Raw genomic sequence first — 12,196 nt, 5'->3', positions numbered from 1 at the left:
ACAATTATATTGGGCTGTAAAACCTTTCGTTCTTATATTTACCACATGAATTTAATTACTATATATGTATACGATAAGTATGTATAGTATTCACAAGAAACTCTTTTCGTAGTTTTATATAAGGGATTAATAAAATTCATTAAAAAATGTTCGTATAACAAAAACATATTTTAGATACGCCGTATCGAAGCGTTATTAACTTGACAACATTCATAATGATTTTTAAAGGCACTAGTTCATATCTAAATCGGTTAATCCGAAAGATTTAATTTAGATGACTATGAATATCGTTAAATATCTTTACACAAAAATCTTTATGAAAAATACAGAAAAAAAATAATAAAACTATATTATCACTCATACTTCCATATCATCGTACCAAAAAGTGTACTTTTCCTCACATTGTTTACACTTACAATTCTATTTTCTACTATTTTTTATCTACATTTGTTTAAATCTAGCGTTGGCAATTTTTTTTTTTACAAAATCAGTTTGAATAAGTTCGTTATGCTTAAAATTCAGTTTGCAATTTTATCAATTACGATCGAAAACTTCGTAGTAAAATATAATTAATAAAATCTTAGAATATGTAATTGACAAATTTGCACCATGATTAAATATTCTATGTCATTATAGTAATTTATTTTAATTAGAATCAAAAATTGTTCGGTAAGAAAATATTATTGTTTTCATCGTTAATGTATCAGGAAGTTAGCTCAAATTCTTTGTATCACAGTGCACATTTTGCACTATTCGTCAGAGAAACGGATAAAATTATGATTAAAAAAACAAAAAGAAAAACAAAAGTATATAAAATTGGCATACTTTCAATAATCAGTACTTGTATAAAATATGTTATCGTAAAATAATATCTACAAAAATCGTGATATGGCTTAAAGTACATAGCGCAGTCGAATAGATTAACTAATAGTTTTACTACAGAGTAAATACCTACAAATATATATGTGTATGTGTCTGCGTGTATGTGTGTATGAGTGTAAATAGTACAAAAGAATCGATCTATAGAAGAGATATATAATGCATATTCTTTGTAAAAAATACATTTCCTCTTATAAAATACTTGTGTAAAACGTAATATTCTAGAGAGAATATCATAGAAAAAGTATAATAAACTACTAAGGCACATGTAATGTATCAAACAGCACTCATTAAAGGCACTTAAATACGTCATAAAGTCGATCAATTAAAAAAAGGCAATATTACCCGCGATAATTGTAAAATTTATCATAAATACTTTCGCGATGCAAATGAATTCATTGAATCATTTGCAAGTACCTATTCTCCTCGAGTAAAGAGCTTAAAGATGACGTCATGTCGTTAACAACCATATTTGCGCTAGCTGGTAATGGTTGCGGCAAAGATATAGGATGAGTAGAACTTGATACGCTGGTCTCGTGCATATTGCCAGACCAATTTCTGCATTGTTGCACATACTCTAATGTTCTCCTGTAAGAATCCTGTCTCATACCTTGCGGTGGTTTAACCGGAGAACCTTGTTGTGATTGGCTTATATCTTTGCATTGTATCTCTAACAAACTGGTACCACCCTGTTCTTGATAACATTGTTCTCCATAACCCCACTGACAATTACAATTATATTGATGAGTATTAGGAGGATTAGATCGCATCTGACAACCATGGCCACAAATTTGTTGTTGTTGCATCCTACCATTACTTTGTAATGCATTACACAACTGTGGGGATGTTCTCTTAGGCATTGAATTATCATTTGTAATATTTTGATGATGGCCACTATTTGGATGAATACACGTTTGGACTTGAATGCAGGAATTAGTCGTTTGTGTTTGTTGCTGACATTCCTGTAATCCGCTCATGTTATTAATGACTTTAGTTTGATTTGTAACATTCATTTGCGAACAATGTGGTGACATTAATGTACACTGATTAGTGTTTCCAGTCTGCTGATCCAGATGTAAACTCGTCATTTGACTATTAGGTGTTACCACCGGCCTTGTTGAACATTGATTAGTCGTTTGAGTACATTGTGAATTAGGATGGCTTATAGTAGATTGACCAGATAGCATTGCTTGCTGCGTACAGTGTGGAATTGATTGTTGACAATTAACATTTGAACGCGTTTGCATACACGATTGTTGACCCATCGACGTATGATTGGCCGATACACACGTTTGATTGGAATGATGGTTCGTTTGATTGCCCGCGGTGCGATTGCAATTGGAATTTAACTGTACCTGACAGCCATGATTGGGATAATAATTATGGTACATGTGATTTTGTGAGCAATTTCTTGTAAGTTGAGCTGAATTTTGTAACATATTTTGTGATGTATGTTGTGGTGCTAAAGCACCAGCTGCCGGAGAAGTCAATGGCTGATCACTTATATGACTAGGAGCATAGTGAGACCCTGGTGACATTACTTGACCACTTGCAGGACTCGCCATTTGTGCTGAAACTGGTTGAGATGCATAATTGGGAGGAGGTGGACAATATTGGGAAGAGGGATGAGTAGGTCGAGAACTTGGACATTGATTGTATGGAATAGGAGAAGTATTTTGATAATTTAGGCAAGATTGTTGGGAAGACTGCTGAGCCGAATAACAATTTTGTTGATGCGTTTGATTGTAATTACAAGCAGGTTGCATCTGTCGTTGATAATGTAAGGGATTTGTACATATCGGTGATTGACAAATAGGTAGAGGACTGCTCCTATAATTGTTTTGATTTCCACCTGCTTGTACCTGTAAATTATAAATAATTCCTTAAATAAAAGTATTTATATAGATACTCTATAAAAAAAAAAAACTAAAGATTATAACTTACTTGATTCAGATATTGCATCATTTCGTCTGGAATGACGAGTTTATTTTCCACCATTTCACCTTCCCCAACTTCATCCAAAATAACTTCTTGATTTGGATGAAGTTCTGGTAATTGTGCTGATCTTGGTCTAGGAGGCATAGGTGGAGACGTTCTGTGTACCTGATGTCCTCTTGCAGGTTCAGACATTCGTCGATCACCGGAAGGTTGAGTACAATGTTCACTAGGATTGTTCCAATCGTTTGGTTTACCTTGGATACCCTATATTGATAACATTTGTTTAATATATATAACATTTTTTTCTCTAAACAGGAATAATTGATATTGATTGAAATAATACCTGCAATGACATGTTTCTTGTTTGTAGAACCAGATTACTGGTAGAATACTGTCCTTGTATATGACTCGGAGGATTAATTCTACCAGACGTTGTGCTCATTTGACTACTTCTTCTAGAAGTACCAGGACTAATAGGATCGTAAAAACTCCCTGGTCCAGTAGGTCCAGTTCTTACAGCACTAATACCACTAGCCTGGCTACTTCTTCTACTACCAAAATCGGTTGATCTCATACTGCCATAATACGTACTAACAGTACTGTTGCTGTCTCTCCGAGGTTCGCTCAAAGGTTGCAATCTAAGTTGTAAATCCGATAAGCTCGTTTGACGAGCTGGAACACCACCTTCCATTTTTAAATCTGTGATCCTCCTGTTCAAGTCTCCGATATTATTCTGAGTCCCAATGCCACGAACGCCTCTCATACCGGACACGCTAACCGGAAGCGTTGGTACACCCTTGGCATTCAATCTTCCTTTCATTCGATTCCTCGAATTAGCTGTCGCTACCTGTTGCTGCTGATGAGATTCTATTCCACCAACCTGTGAATAATAATACTATCTTAAGATTTGACAATTCAAATGATAGATTCAAGAAATAAAAGTCGTTTAATATCGTATATCTTTACTGCTTGTAATCGGATAATATAAAAAACAAAAATTATGCGTTATTCTGATTGAAGATCTCGTTTACCATAGCACGAAGAGCAATTGGAAGATCGGCAATGTCTAAATCGTCAGGTTCTTCGGTCCATGGTTCTTCCGAAAGATTAGCTCCGTCGTTAGTAAGAGTACCTACACCAGTAACTTCATCGTTACAACCTCCAATAAGAGGACTTCCTTGTTGTTGCATCATTCCAGGCGGACTATTGGCCTCGCTCTCAGATTTGACGCTAGGACTCGATAAACTCGGTGTTTTGGGATGCAAATCTTCGCTTCTACTAGGACTATGTCCTCCTGCACCTGCTTCATCGCTTCCACCACCATCTCCGCCACCACCTTTATGCTTTTTATTGGCATAAAATTCCGCTCCGTGGACTGTCTTTACGTGTTTCCTCAAGGACGAAGGGTCCGTGTACCTTTTTGTGCAGCCGGGTGCTTTACAAACGTACGGTTTCTACACGCAAAAATATTTATTATCACAAGGATCAGCACACAAAATGCAAACTTTAAAAAGAAAACAATTTCTTAGTGAAAGCTAATTTACCTCGTTCGAATGCGTCCTGTTTTGATGTTTCGCTCGGTCGCTAGCATTGCTAAAAGCTTTGCTACAACCTGGATATTCGCAGGTGTATGGCTTTTCACCTGTATGAGATCTCAAATGAGTTTTTAAATTCTCCAGTCTCGAATATGCCTTGAAACAACCTTCGAACTGTAAGAATAAATTTATCCAATTAAGAAAAACGATCCATTTTTATAACAAATTTTATTACATTTATATCGACAAAATATGTTATCCTATTAAAATGTTGTTCTCTTAACATATAAATGAACGATATTATATCTACGTACCGTACATTTGTGAGGTTTTTCACCTGTGTGCCTTCTCATGTGTACCACTAACATGTATTGTGCCTTAAATGGTTTTTCCTCTCTCGAGCATTCCTCCCAACCACAAACAAAGCTCTTTTTATTAGCATGTATATGATCATTGTTTATATGCTTCACAAGATCATCCTGTTGAGTGTAAGAAAAAAAATCACTTAACCAATGAAAACAATTCTTCATATCGTGATAGTTAAAAGACAAGGGAATGCATTTATAACCTGAGTTGGAAATTCAAGGCCGCAGTCCCTCCAATGACAATTCGTTTCAATGAAGTCACCAGGCTCATCTCGAAGATCCTCGCTAGGACTAAGTCCTTGAGGATGGGTCGGGGGAGCAGTGGTCGTTGTATTGGTGGTTGTAGTTGCTGGCTCTCTTTTTACCTTGGTAGACGTTCTTCTCGATGATGTGTCTGCCTCCGCGGTGATTGATCTTGAAGTTGTTTCCGAAGCTTTTCTACAGGATTCTGCATTCTACACAAAATAAAGATATTGATTGTAATTTATTTTGAGGTCATGTCCGGTGACTTCTCCGAAAAAAAGTGCTTTCGCGTTGATAACAGAACTAATGAATGCTAGGGGTCTTTTAGTGACAAAAAAATGGGTCTTTTAGTAAATACTTAAAACTAGAATTTGGACGAAGGAACCCCTTAAATCAAACCGTTATTCTTCACTTTTATACAACTTGTAAACACAGTTGGTATATTATATTGTTTATAAATTTGTATAAGTACCTCACTCTTTGGTGGTAATCCTCCATGAGGAGCAAGGGTCGTCGTCGATGCCGTAGAATGAGGTGGTACACAAGAATAAAGTTGCGAGTGAGACGAAAGACCGTGCGCATGAGGGTGAGAATGAGGGTGTGGAGGCAATGGCGGTGGTGCAGGCGGTTGCAAAGGATGCGTGTGAGGCAAAAGTGCCGCCGCGGCGGCGCTTCTCAAAAGGTGTGCCTGAAGCTGCTGCAAATGAGGCGCCATGCCAGGGTGCATACCTAACGCTGGGCTCATCGCTATAACAATACACCCAGAGGAATTCATTCAAATATTCTTTATAGGCAAGATATTAATCAATTATTCTCTAACCAAATAAATTGTCACTAAAAATCTTTTTTATATAAATATATATATATATTAAACTAGATGTCGTAGGAAGATTGGACTGGTTAAAAAATCTTGTTGCAACAAAATCAAAATAACGTTCAACAAGATTTTTTAATCCGTCCAATCTTCCTACAACACCTAGTTTAATAATTTTATTTTCTGGACAAGATAAAAACCAATTAAATTAATATATATATTATTATAAAATTTGTATATTATTAAAAAATCATTTTTATATTTATAATATATTTACATAAAAATGATTTTTATATAAAAAAGAAAGTAAGATTTTCTTATACTTAAAATGAAATGTGCTTTAATTAAGATCTACATTCTTATTATCGTCTGTAGTGACATTTTCTCTGTTTCGTAAAATATTGTTATTTTTATTTTTAATTTTGACCACTTTTATCACGTTTACGAAAAAGAACAATTCTCTTATATATCGTGTAACCAAAATTTGTTCGATCAGCTTTGAATAACGACATCATCCACCTCGGTGTCATTGACAATCGATAACCGGATTGCAGGCGACATAATGTTAATTCTTTTTTTATACTTTCGTCTTGTTACCACTTTTTTGGAATTCAATAACACATCACACGGTATGTTTTTGTTATATATTTGATTATACAGAAATTACTTCTAATAAATAGAATAACGATAAAAAGGATGATAAAAAGAAAAAGTAATAAAAATGATTGAAAAAAGCATTACTATGAGAAATAGTATTTTGCACAAATTGACGATAGAGGAAGATAATCATCGAAATCGGTCTACGTCCATTCTCTTGACAGTCACATCACGACAAAGCTAACTTCCGGCACGTAGGCTTAGCATGCATTTTAATTGTCGGTCTCCGGTCTCTTGTAAGGTTGTTTAAAGATCACGCGAAGCGTGCAGATACAGAATGATTTTGTTCGTAACTTCTGTCTTACTTGAATAGACGATGAATAGTCTTTCGATAATGATCGTGTGAAAATGATCGAATGCTTTTAACATTTAACGCAAAAACAAGGAATGTCTTTATATAACATCGATAGGAACGTTATTTGAAAACATTTTACTTTCATCGCGATAATATCTATTTAAAGAAATCGTCTAATTATCTAAGCATTTTATGTATTGAATGCAATGCATAACATTGTCGTTGCATGCTTAGCTAATTCCGTAGATAACCTCGCCAATTAATATGTTCATCTTGTCTTTAAATAAAACGTGACGGGGATTAGAAATGCATTAGTGCTTTCCACTTGTAGACCAACGTGATATTATTTTCATTCCGAGCGCGTGAATGCTTTTGAAACGATGTTTAATACAAATAGGATTATGATTCAAAAAATTAAAAAGACATATCTCGTAGAACTATATTTACAGTGTATTGTGCACATTTTTTATGTCAAATACTTTTTTTCTATTTGTTTTTTCTCTTTTTCTTCTTTTTTTTCTTTTTCTTTTCTTTTCTTTCCTTTCTTTTTTATTTTCAGAAGCTCAACAACTCAAGCGTGCTTCGAAGGTAAATTTAAAACGTGAACGTTCCTACCGTCGCTCGTAAGTGCCACGCAAGAGAAGGGAACGATCGACGTGCTACGCTTCTTGAATTTTAATTCGTTAATAACTTCATTTAATCGCAAATTACAGATGGTCCTTAATTCGCGAGCAAGGTGGGCCCCGATTTGGGGTAAGCACTTGACTCTCACCCGTATATAGTTAGGTACTACTACCTACTACTATACATATACCGGTCGTAATCCACTTGTATAATGTCTTCATGCGCGCCAGAACCTCAATTTACTGCTACTGCATCTCGATCATGCAACGGCTATGTATATCGTTCAACATTAAAAGGCCTGGATGATTACGATGACAAGGAAGCTTTAATTTCTCAACTTAAATTTCTTCTACTTGTCTTTTAAGATTTATCATCAACCTCGTATGTCTATACTTTGACGAGGTCTTTTTATTTTACAATCTTATTTTCTCATATTACAGTTTTTATTTTCTTAAGAGAGATAATTGACGTCATCCGTGAAAGATGGTAGAAGAAAAATGTAGAAAATCATAGGAGTAATATCTTACCAGCCGATAAGTGACCATAACTGCCACTTGCGCTACTACTTCTCGAACCATTCACGATGGATGCTAAACTATTTGGACTGAATCTAATCATGCTGTCGATGTCGAAGCGATCGGAGTATGGTGAACTACTTAGGGCTCGTTTCCGGCTAGCTCTAATCGCCGATGCTCTTGGACTTCCTAATCTCGATGACGCTGAAACTATAACAAAAATAATAATAATAAATATATATTATTTTATCGTATAACAAACAGAATCAAAATAAATTATTAATTAAAATAGGTGTAGCAGGAAGTTTTGACGGGTTAAAAAATCTTATTAAACGTTATTTTGATTTTGTATATCAACAAGTCAAAACTTCCTACAATACCTATTAATTTTATTTTCTGGACAAGATAAAAACAAATTAAATTATTAATATTTCTACATATTATATCATTTTCTTTTTATATTAAGATCAATTAATTTTCTTCTCTTTAAATACAAATAATAATTCATTCATTGTAAATAAACATTCTCGTATAGTGTGATACAATATTGAAATCTTTCCATAATCAGGAAGGTAAGAGTAAAAGGTAAAGAAGAAGAGGGCTGATCTTGCGGGTTGAACGATTTAGCAGCGATTTGCTTTCGACCGCAGCCCAAACGACAAACCACTTTCTTAAGACCGCGGTGGCGGCTTTCTTGTACGTACACTATCGTTGGTTATACGTTTTACTTCCATACATCCCTCTCCTTCTCCTCTTCTTTTTGATTCCATCTACTTACTCTTTCTCTCTCTTTCTCTCTCTCTCTCTCTTACACGCGTATTCCGCAAGATAAAACCATTCCTTTTATCTCCCTCTCCTTCTTTCCCTCTTTCTCTTGTTGCTTCTCGACCACGAGCAACCCTATATAGAGAAGAGAACGGAATCACGAAGAAGGAACCTCTTCTTTCTTTCTCCTGGCTTTCCACTTGGTTGATCGCTCGTTCACGCACAACAGGTATAGAGTTACTCGTGGCTTGGTAGTTATGCTCCTTTTCTTGCCTCCCTCATCTTCTCCCGTGCAATTTCTCTTTTTCTCTCTCTTTCTCTCTCTCTTTCTTTCTTTCTTTCCGTTTTACTTAGTCCTTCTATCTCAACTCTTCTTCCACTGTACCCCCATTCCGCAAAACCAAGCCACCATGCCACCAGAACAGTCTTTTATCCTTTCGTGGGTTATTAATTCGACCGGTGATCCAATTTACGGCGAGTACCAACCAATGGAAAGACGGAAAGGTAACGTATTCGGCGGTACGTTTCTCTGTCTCTTCAACATCATGTTAAGGCGAATGGCCCTTTAACCGTCGTATCTTCTTTCCCTTTTGCCGCTTCAAAAGAATCATTTCTCTCTCTCTCTCTCTCTCTCTCTTCGCAAGCCATCGCCTTTTCTCCTTTTTTCTTTTTCTTTTCTTTTTCCTCTTTGTTTCTTCTTCTTCTTCTTCTTCACCTTCTTGTTCTTCTTCTTTCATCTCGATCGAGCGTGTCGTGAGCGTTAATTTAACGAAACGAGCTGCTTCCTATCGAGTCAACCTTGTCAAATATATTGCTCGGATGTTCGACAAAATATTTATTCTTTTTACCATAACAAACATTTTTCTTCTTTTTTATCATGTATATATTTATAGAAAAAATTGTATACCTTGATACAATAAATTTGTTGGTAATAATAATCTTGGAATACGATATTGAATTGATACAACGAGAAAAGTGTTCAAGAAGTATAGGTACAGTGAGACCTTGTTAAGTGTAAGCCTCGTTTTTCGCAAACCGATCTTCTCATTAATCTTTAGTCTCAGCATTTCCCCTTACCACCACCATCACAACTACCATCACCTTCTACTGTCACGTGATGCAGTAGACCCGACCAATGACCATAATTCTCGTCAATTCTTCTCCTATAATTTTGAGATATTGTTGAAATATGAGTAAATATTAGCTTGTTCATATATAAATATGTATTTTATATAATTCAGCATGACTAAATACAACTGTAATAATCTAGCGACAATATACAGTAGAACTTATACAGAAACAAAAATTTGTTTATCGATTTAACAGTGTATATAAATGTAGCTCTCGAAATTTCGTATTCGTATTCTTATTCTAATTTGAACGTGCATCGAATAAATTTAACAAATATACCACTCGTCTAAATTAAAAACATTAACAAATGCGAATATATTCTGTTTAAAAAGGGTTTTTTTACAATTCGTTCTGATAAAAATATAAACCAATGAAATGTTACAAAAATGTTGAAGATAATGACAGAAATGGAAACCTCACTCGTTGTTTCGAATTAAGGTAGCTTGCGTTTGACGAAATTTCACTGTAAATAAATTTGGAAAAAATCGATTGTACGTCGTTGATCCAAAGTAAAATCAATCGAATGATCAAAGTTTGTTATTTCGGTTAAACTAGTATCCCTTATCTAATCAATTCTCAGAGTAAGACCCTTTTCGTTGGATCCTTTGTCGTTGGATAAGTCCCAACGGAGATTAATGAATATGCGAAGGAACCTTCGCTTACCTCCTGGTCTTTTCTATCTCTCTTTCTTTCTATCTTCCTCTCTGTCTTTCTCGCATCGAGATCGTGCCTCTCGACCAGGATATGCGAGGATATCCCATGAGGCCTACACGGCTCGGTAAGTCGCCGCTCTTTTCTCTTTCTCGCGAAGGGAACATGGGATTGAGACATGTAAATTGGTGCAATCGGCCACTCCGATCGACGCGGTTCACCCGATCCTACTCTGCTACGCGGCGCATGCTACGGCGACTACAGGTCTCTTCAAATTCGACTCGTAATACAACGAAACATCAATTCAAATCAATCTAAATACGTTTACTTTCCAACTAGAACAAAATATTTTCTCGAATCAATCGAGAATTCCTTAATCAAAATGAATTAATTGATTTGTATCACTTTTATTTATTCGTTTGATCAATACGAACGATAATTGAGTTCTATAATGAACCAAATAAATGCATTCGACCAGTCAATACGCAAAAAAAAACATATATAAATATATGTGTGTATCGATAAATGTAACATAGCTAGTAATATATAAATATCGAGTAGAAGAAGAAGTATTGTGAGACAACCTGTAGGGTAGGCGCTAAGGTGTTAATGAGGTCATGTCGCTCCGAGTCGATTCAATTATGCAGAGGTAGCGGTTAACGAGGCCCCGTTTACCCTTTCAGTCGTCTTTTAGCCTCTCGGCCTCCTAACCGGTCGATCTCCTACCTGCTGTTAAGCGCTACTACACCTACGGCTAGCTGGCACACATAATTCCTCCGCACGCAAAACAGCATGCTTCGGCTTGACTCGACTGGCAAGTGTCCAACCTGGTAGCGATCGACAACGTGACGAAACTCCAAGAATTTGAAGACATTCCACTTTCGTTATCCTCTTGGTATCTCTCTCTCTCTCTTTTCTTTCTTTCTATCTTTACTGTGGCGCGTGGGAAATGTGATGAGAGTGATTTTTTCCGAACGACACCACGAAAAGTTTGAAATTATTGAGGATTGAGTTATGTTTTTGGTAGGCAAAGAAGTATAACTTCTTACGTGCTTCATAAGTACACACCAGTTTTTTTTTGAAAAGACGAAAGGTAGTTCGGAATACATATTCCAAAGTCTAAAGTTACGAGAGAGAAAGTTTTCTCGAGAGACTTTAATGTGTTAATTGGTTGCTTAATCGATCGTGAATTTACTTTGTACGTTCTCTGGATCATTTTAAATCGATTACAAAAAATGAGAGTGCGTTTAAGAACCCAGTGTACGAATCCTAGTCAGTCTTTCTCCAACCCCTCTTTACGAGAGTGAAAGGAAGAGATATGTGTAATTGTGCTTATCTTATCGAATTTTCTGGATCATTTGTTAAATCGATTACAAAAAATGAGATAAGATATAGCTGCTTTGGAAGGAAGCCCAAGGTACGATCATCCTAGTCCAGTCCTTTCCTCACACCCTCCCCTTTTTTATCTTTTTGTATCTCCGAGTGAAGAAGGGAAACGAGATATCGGGGTCGAATATCGCGTACGCTTATCCTTAGTCGTTTTTCATCGCTATGGATAGATCAACGCAGAGTTAACTTCGAGCTCGAATTCCATGGCTATTCGTAGAAACGGTCGAACGGAACGCTCGAACGAACGGCTCCCTGGGATTCTAACCAACCTGATCTTTTTAACGGTGTACAAAATTCCCTGTTAAAAAAAAACGTTTTAAACACGAATAATGTTATTCCAGAAGCTCTTACGCATTTAAACAATCTTTTCAGTATGTAATATACTCCTTAGTTCA

At 35.9% G+C, this 12,196-nt stretch overlaps 1 protein-coding gene across 1 annotated transcript in view; it reads right to left on the bottom strand.

Annotated features, from left to right (window-relative positions):
• Nucleotides 1–1,023: 1,023 nt before the first annotated feature.
• The window catches only part of LOC122514119 (zinc finger protein GLI3), an 81,988-nt gene continuing 70,815 nt past the window's right edge, over nucleotides 1,024–12,196 (bottom strand). Inside the window, 9 exon segments of the mRNA XM_043630779.1 lie at nucleotides 1,024–2,741; nucleotides 2,824–3,081; nucleotides 3,161–3,697; nucleotides 3,849–4,271; nucleotides 4,362–4,526; nucleotides 4,667–4,831; nucleotides 4,921–5,172; nucleotides 5,433–5,707; nucleotides 7,878–8,075. Coding sequence (XP_043486714.1) covers nucleotides 1,275–2,741; nucleotides 2,824–3,081; nucleotides 3,161–3,697; nucleotides 3,849–4,271; nucleotides 4,362–4,526; nucleotides 4,667–4,831; nucleotides 4,921–5,172; nucleotides 5,433–5,707; nucleotides 7,878–8,075 — 3,740 coding nt within the window. The 3' untranslated portion in view covers nucleotides 1,024–1,274.

This window comes from Polistes fuscatus, unplaced genomic scaffold, assembly GCF_010416935.1.
Source record: "Polistes fuscatus isolate 324 unplaced genomic scaffold, CU_Pfus_HIC Scaffold14, whole genome shotgun sequence".
Classification (NCBI taxonomy): Eukaryota; Metazoa; Arthropoda; class Insecta; order Hymenoptera; family Vespidae; genus Polistes; species Polistes fuscatus.
The sequence above is the reverse complement of the archived record's forward strand: the minus strand, read 5'-3'. Positions and strand labels throughout refer to the sequence as shown.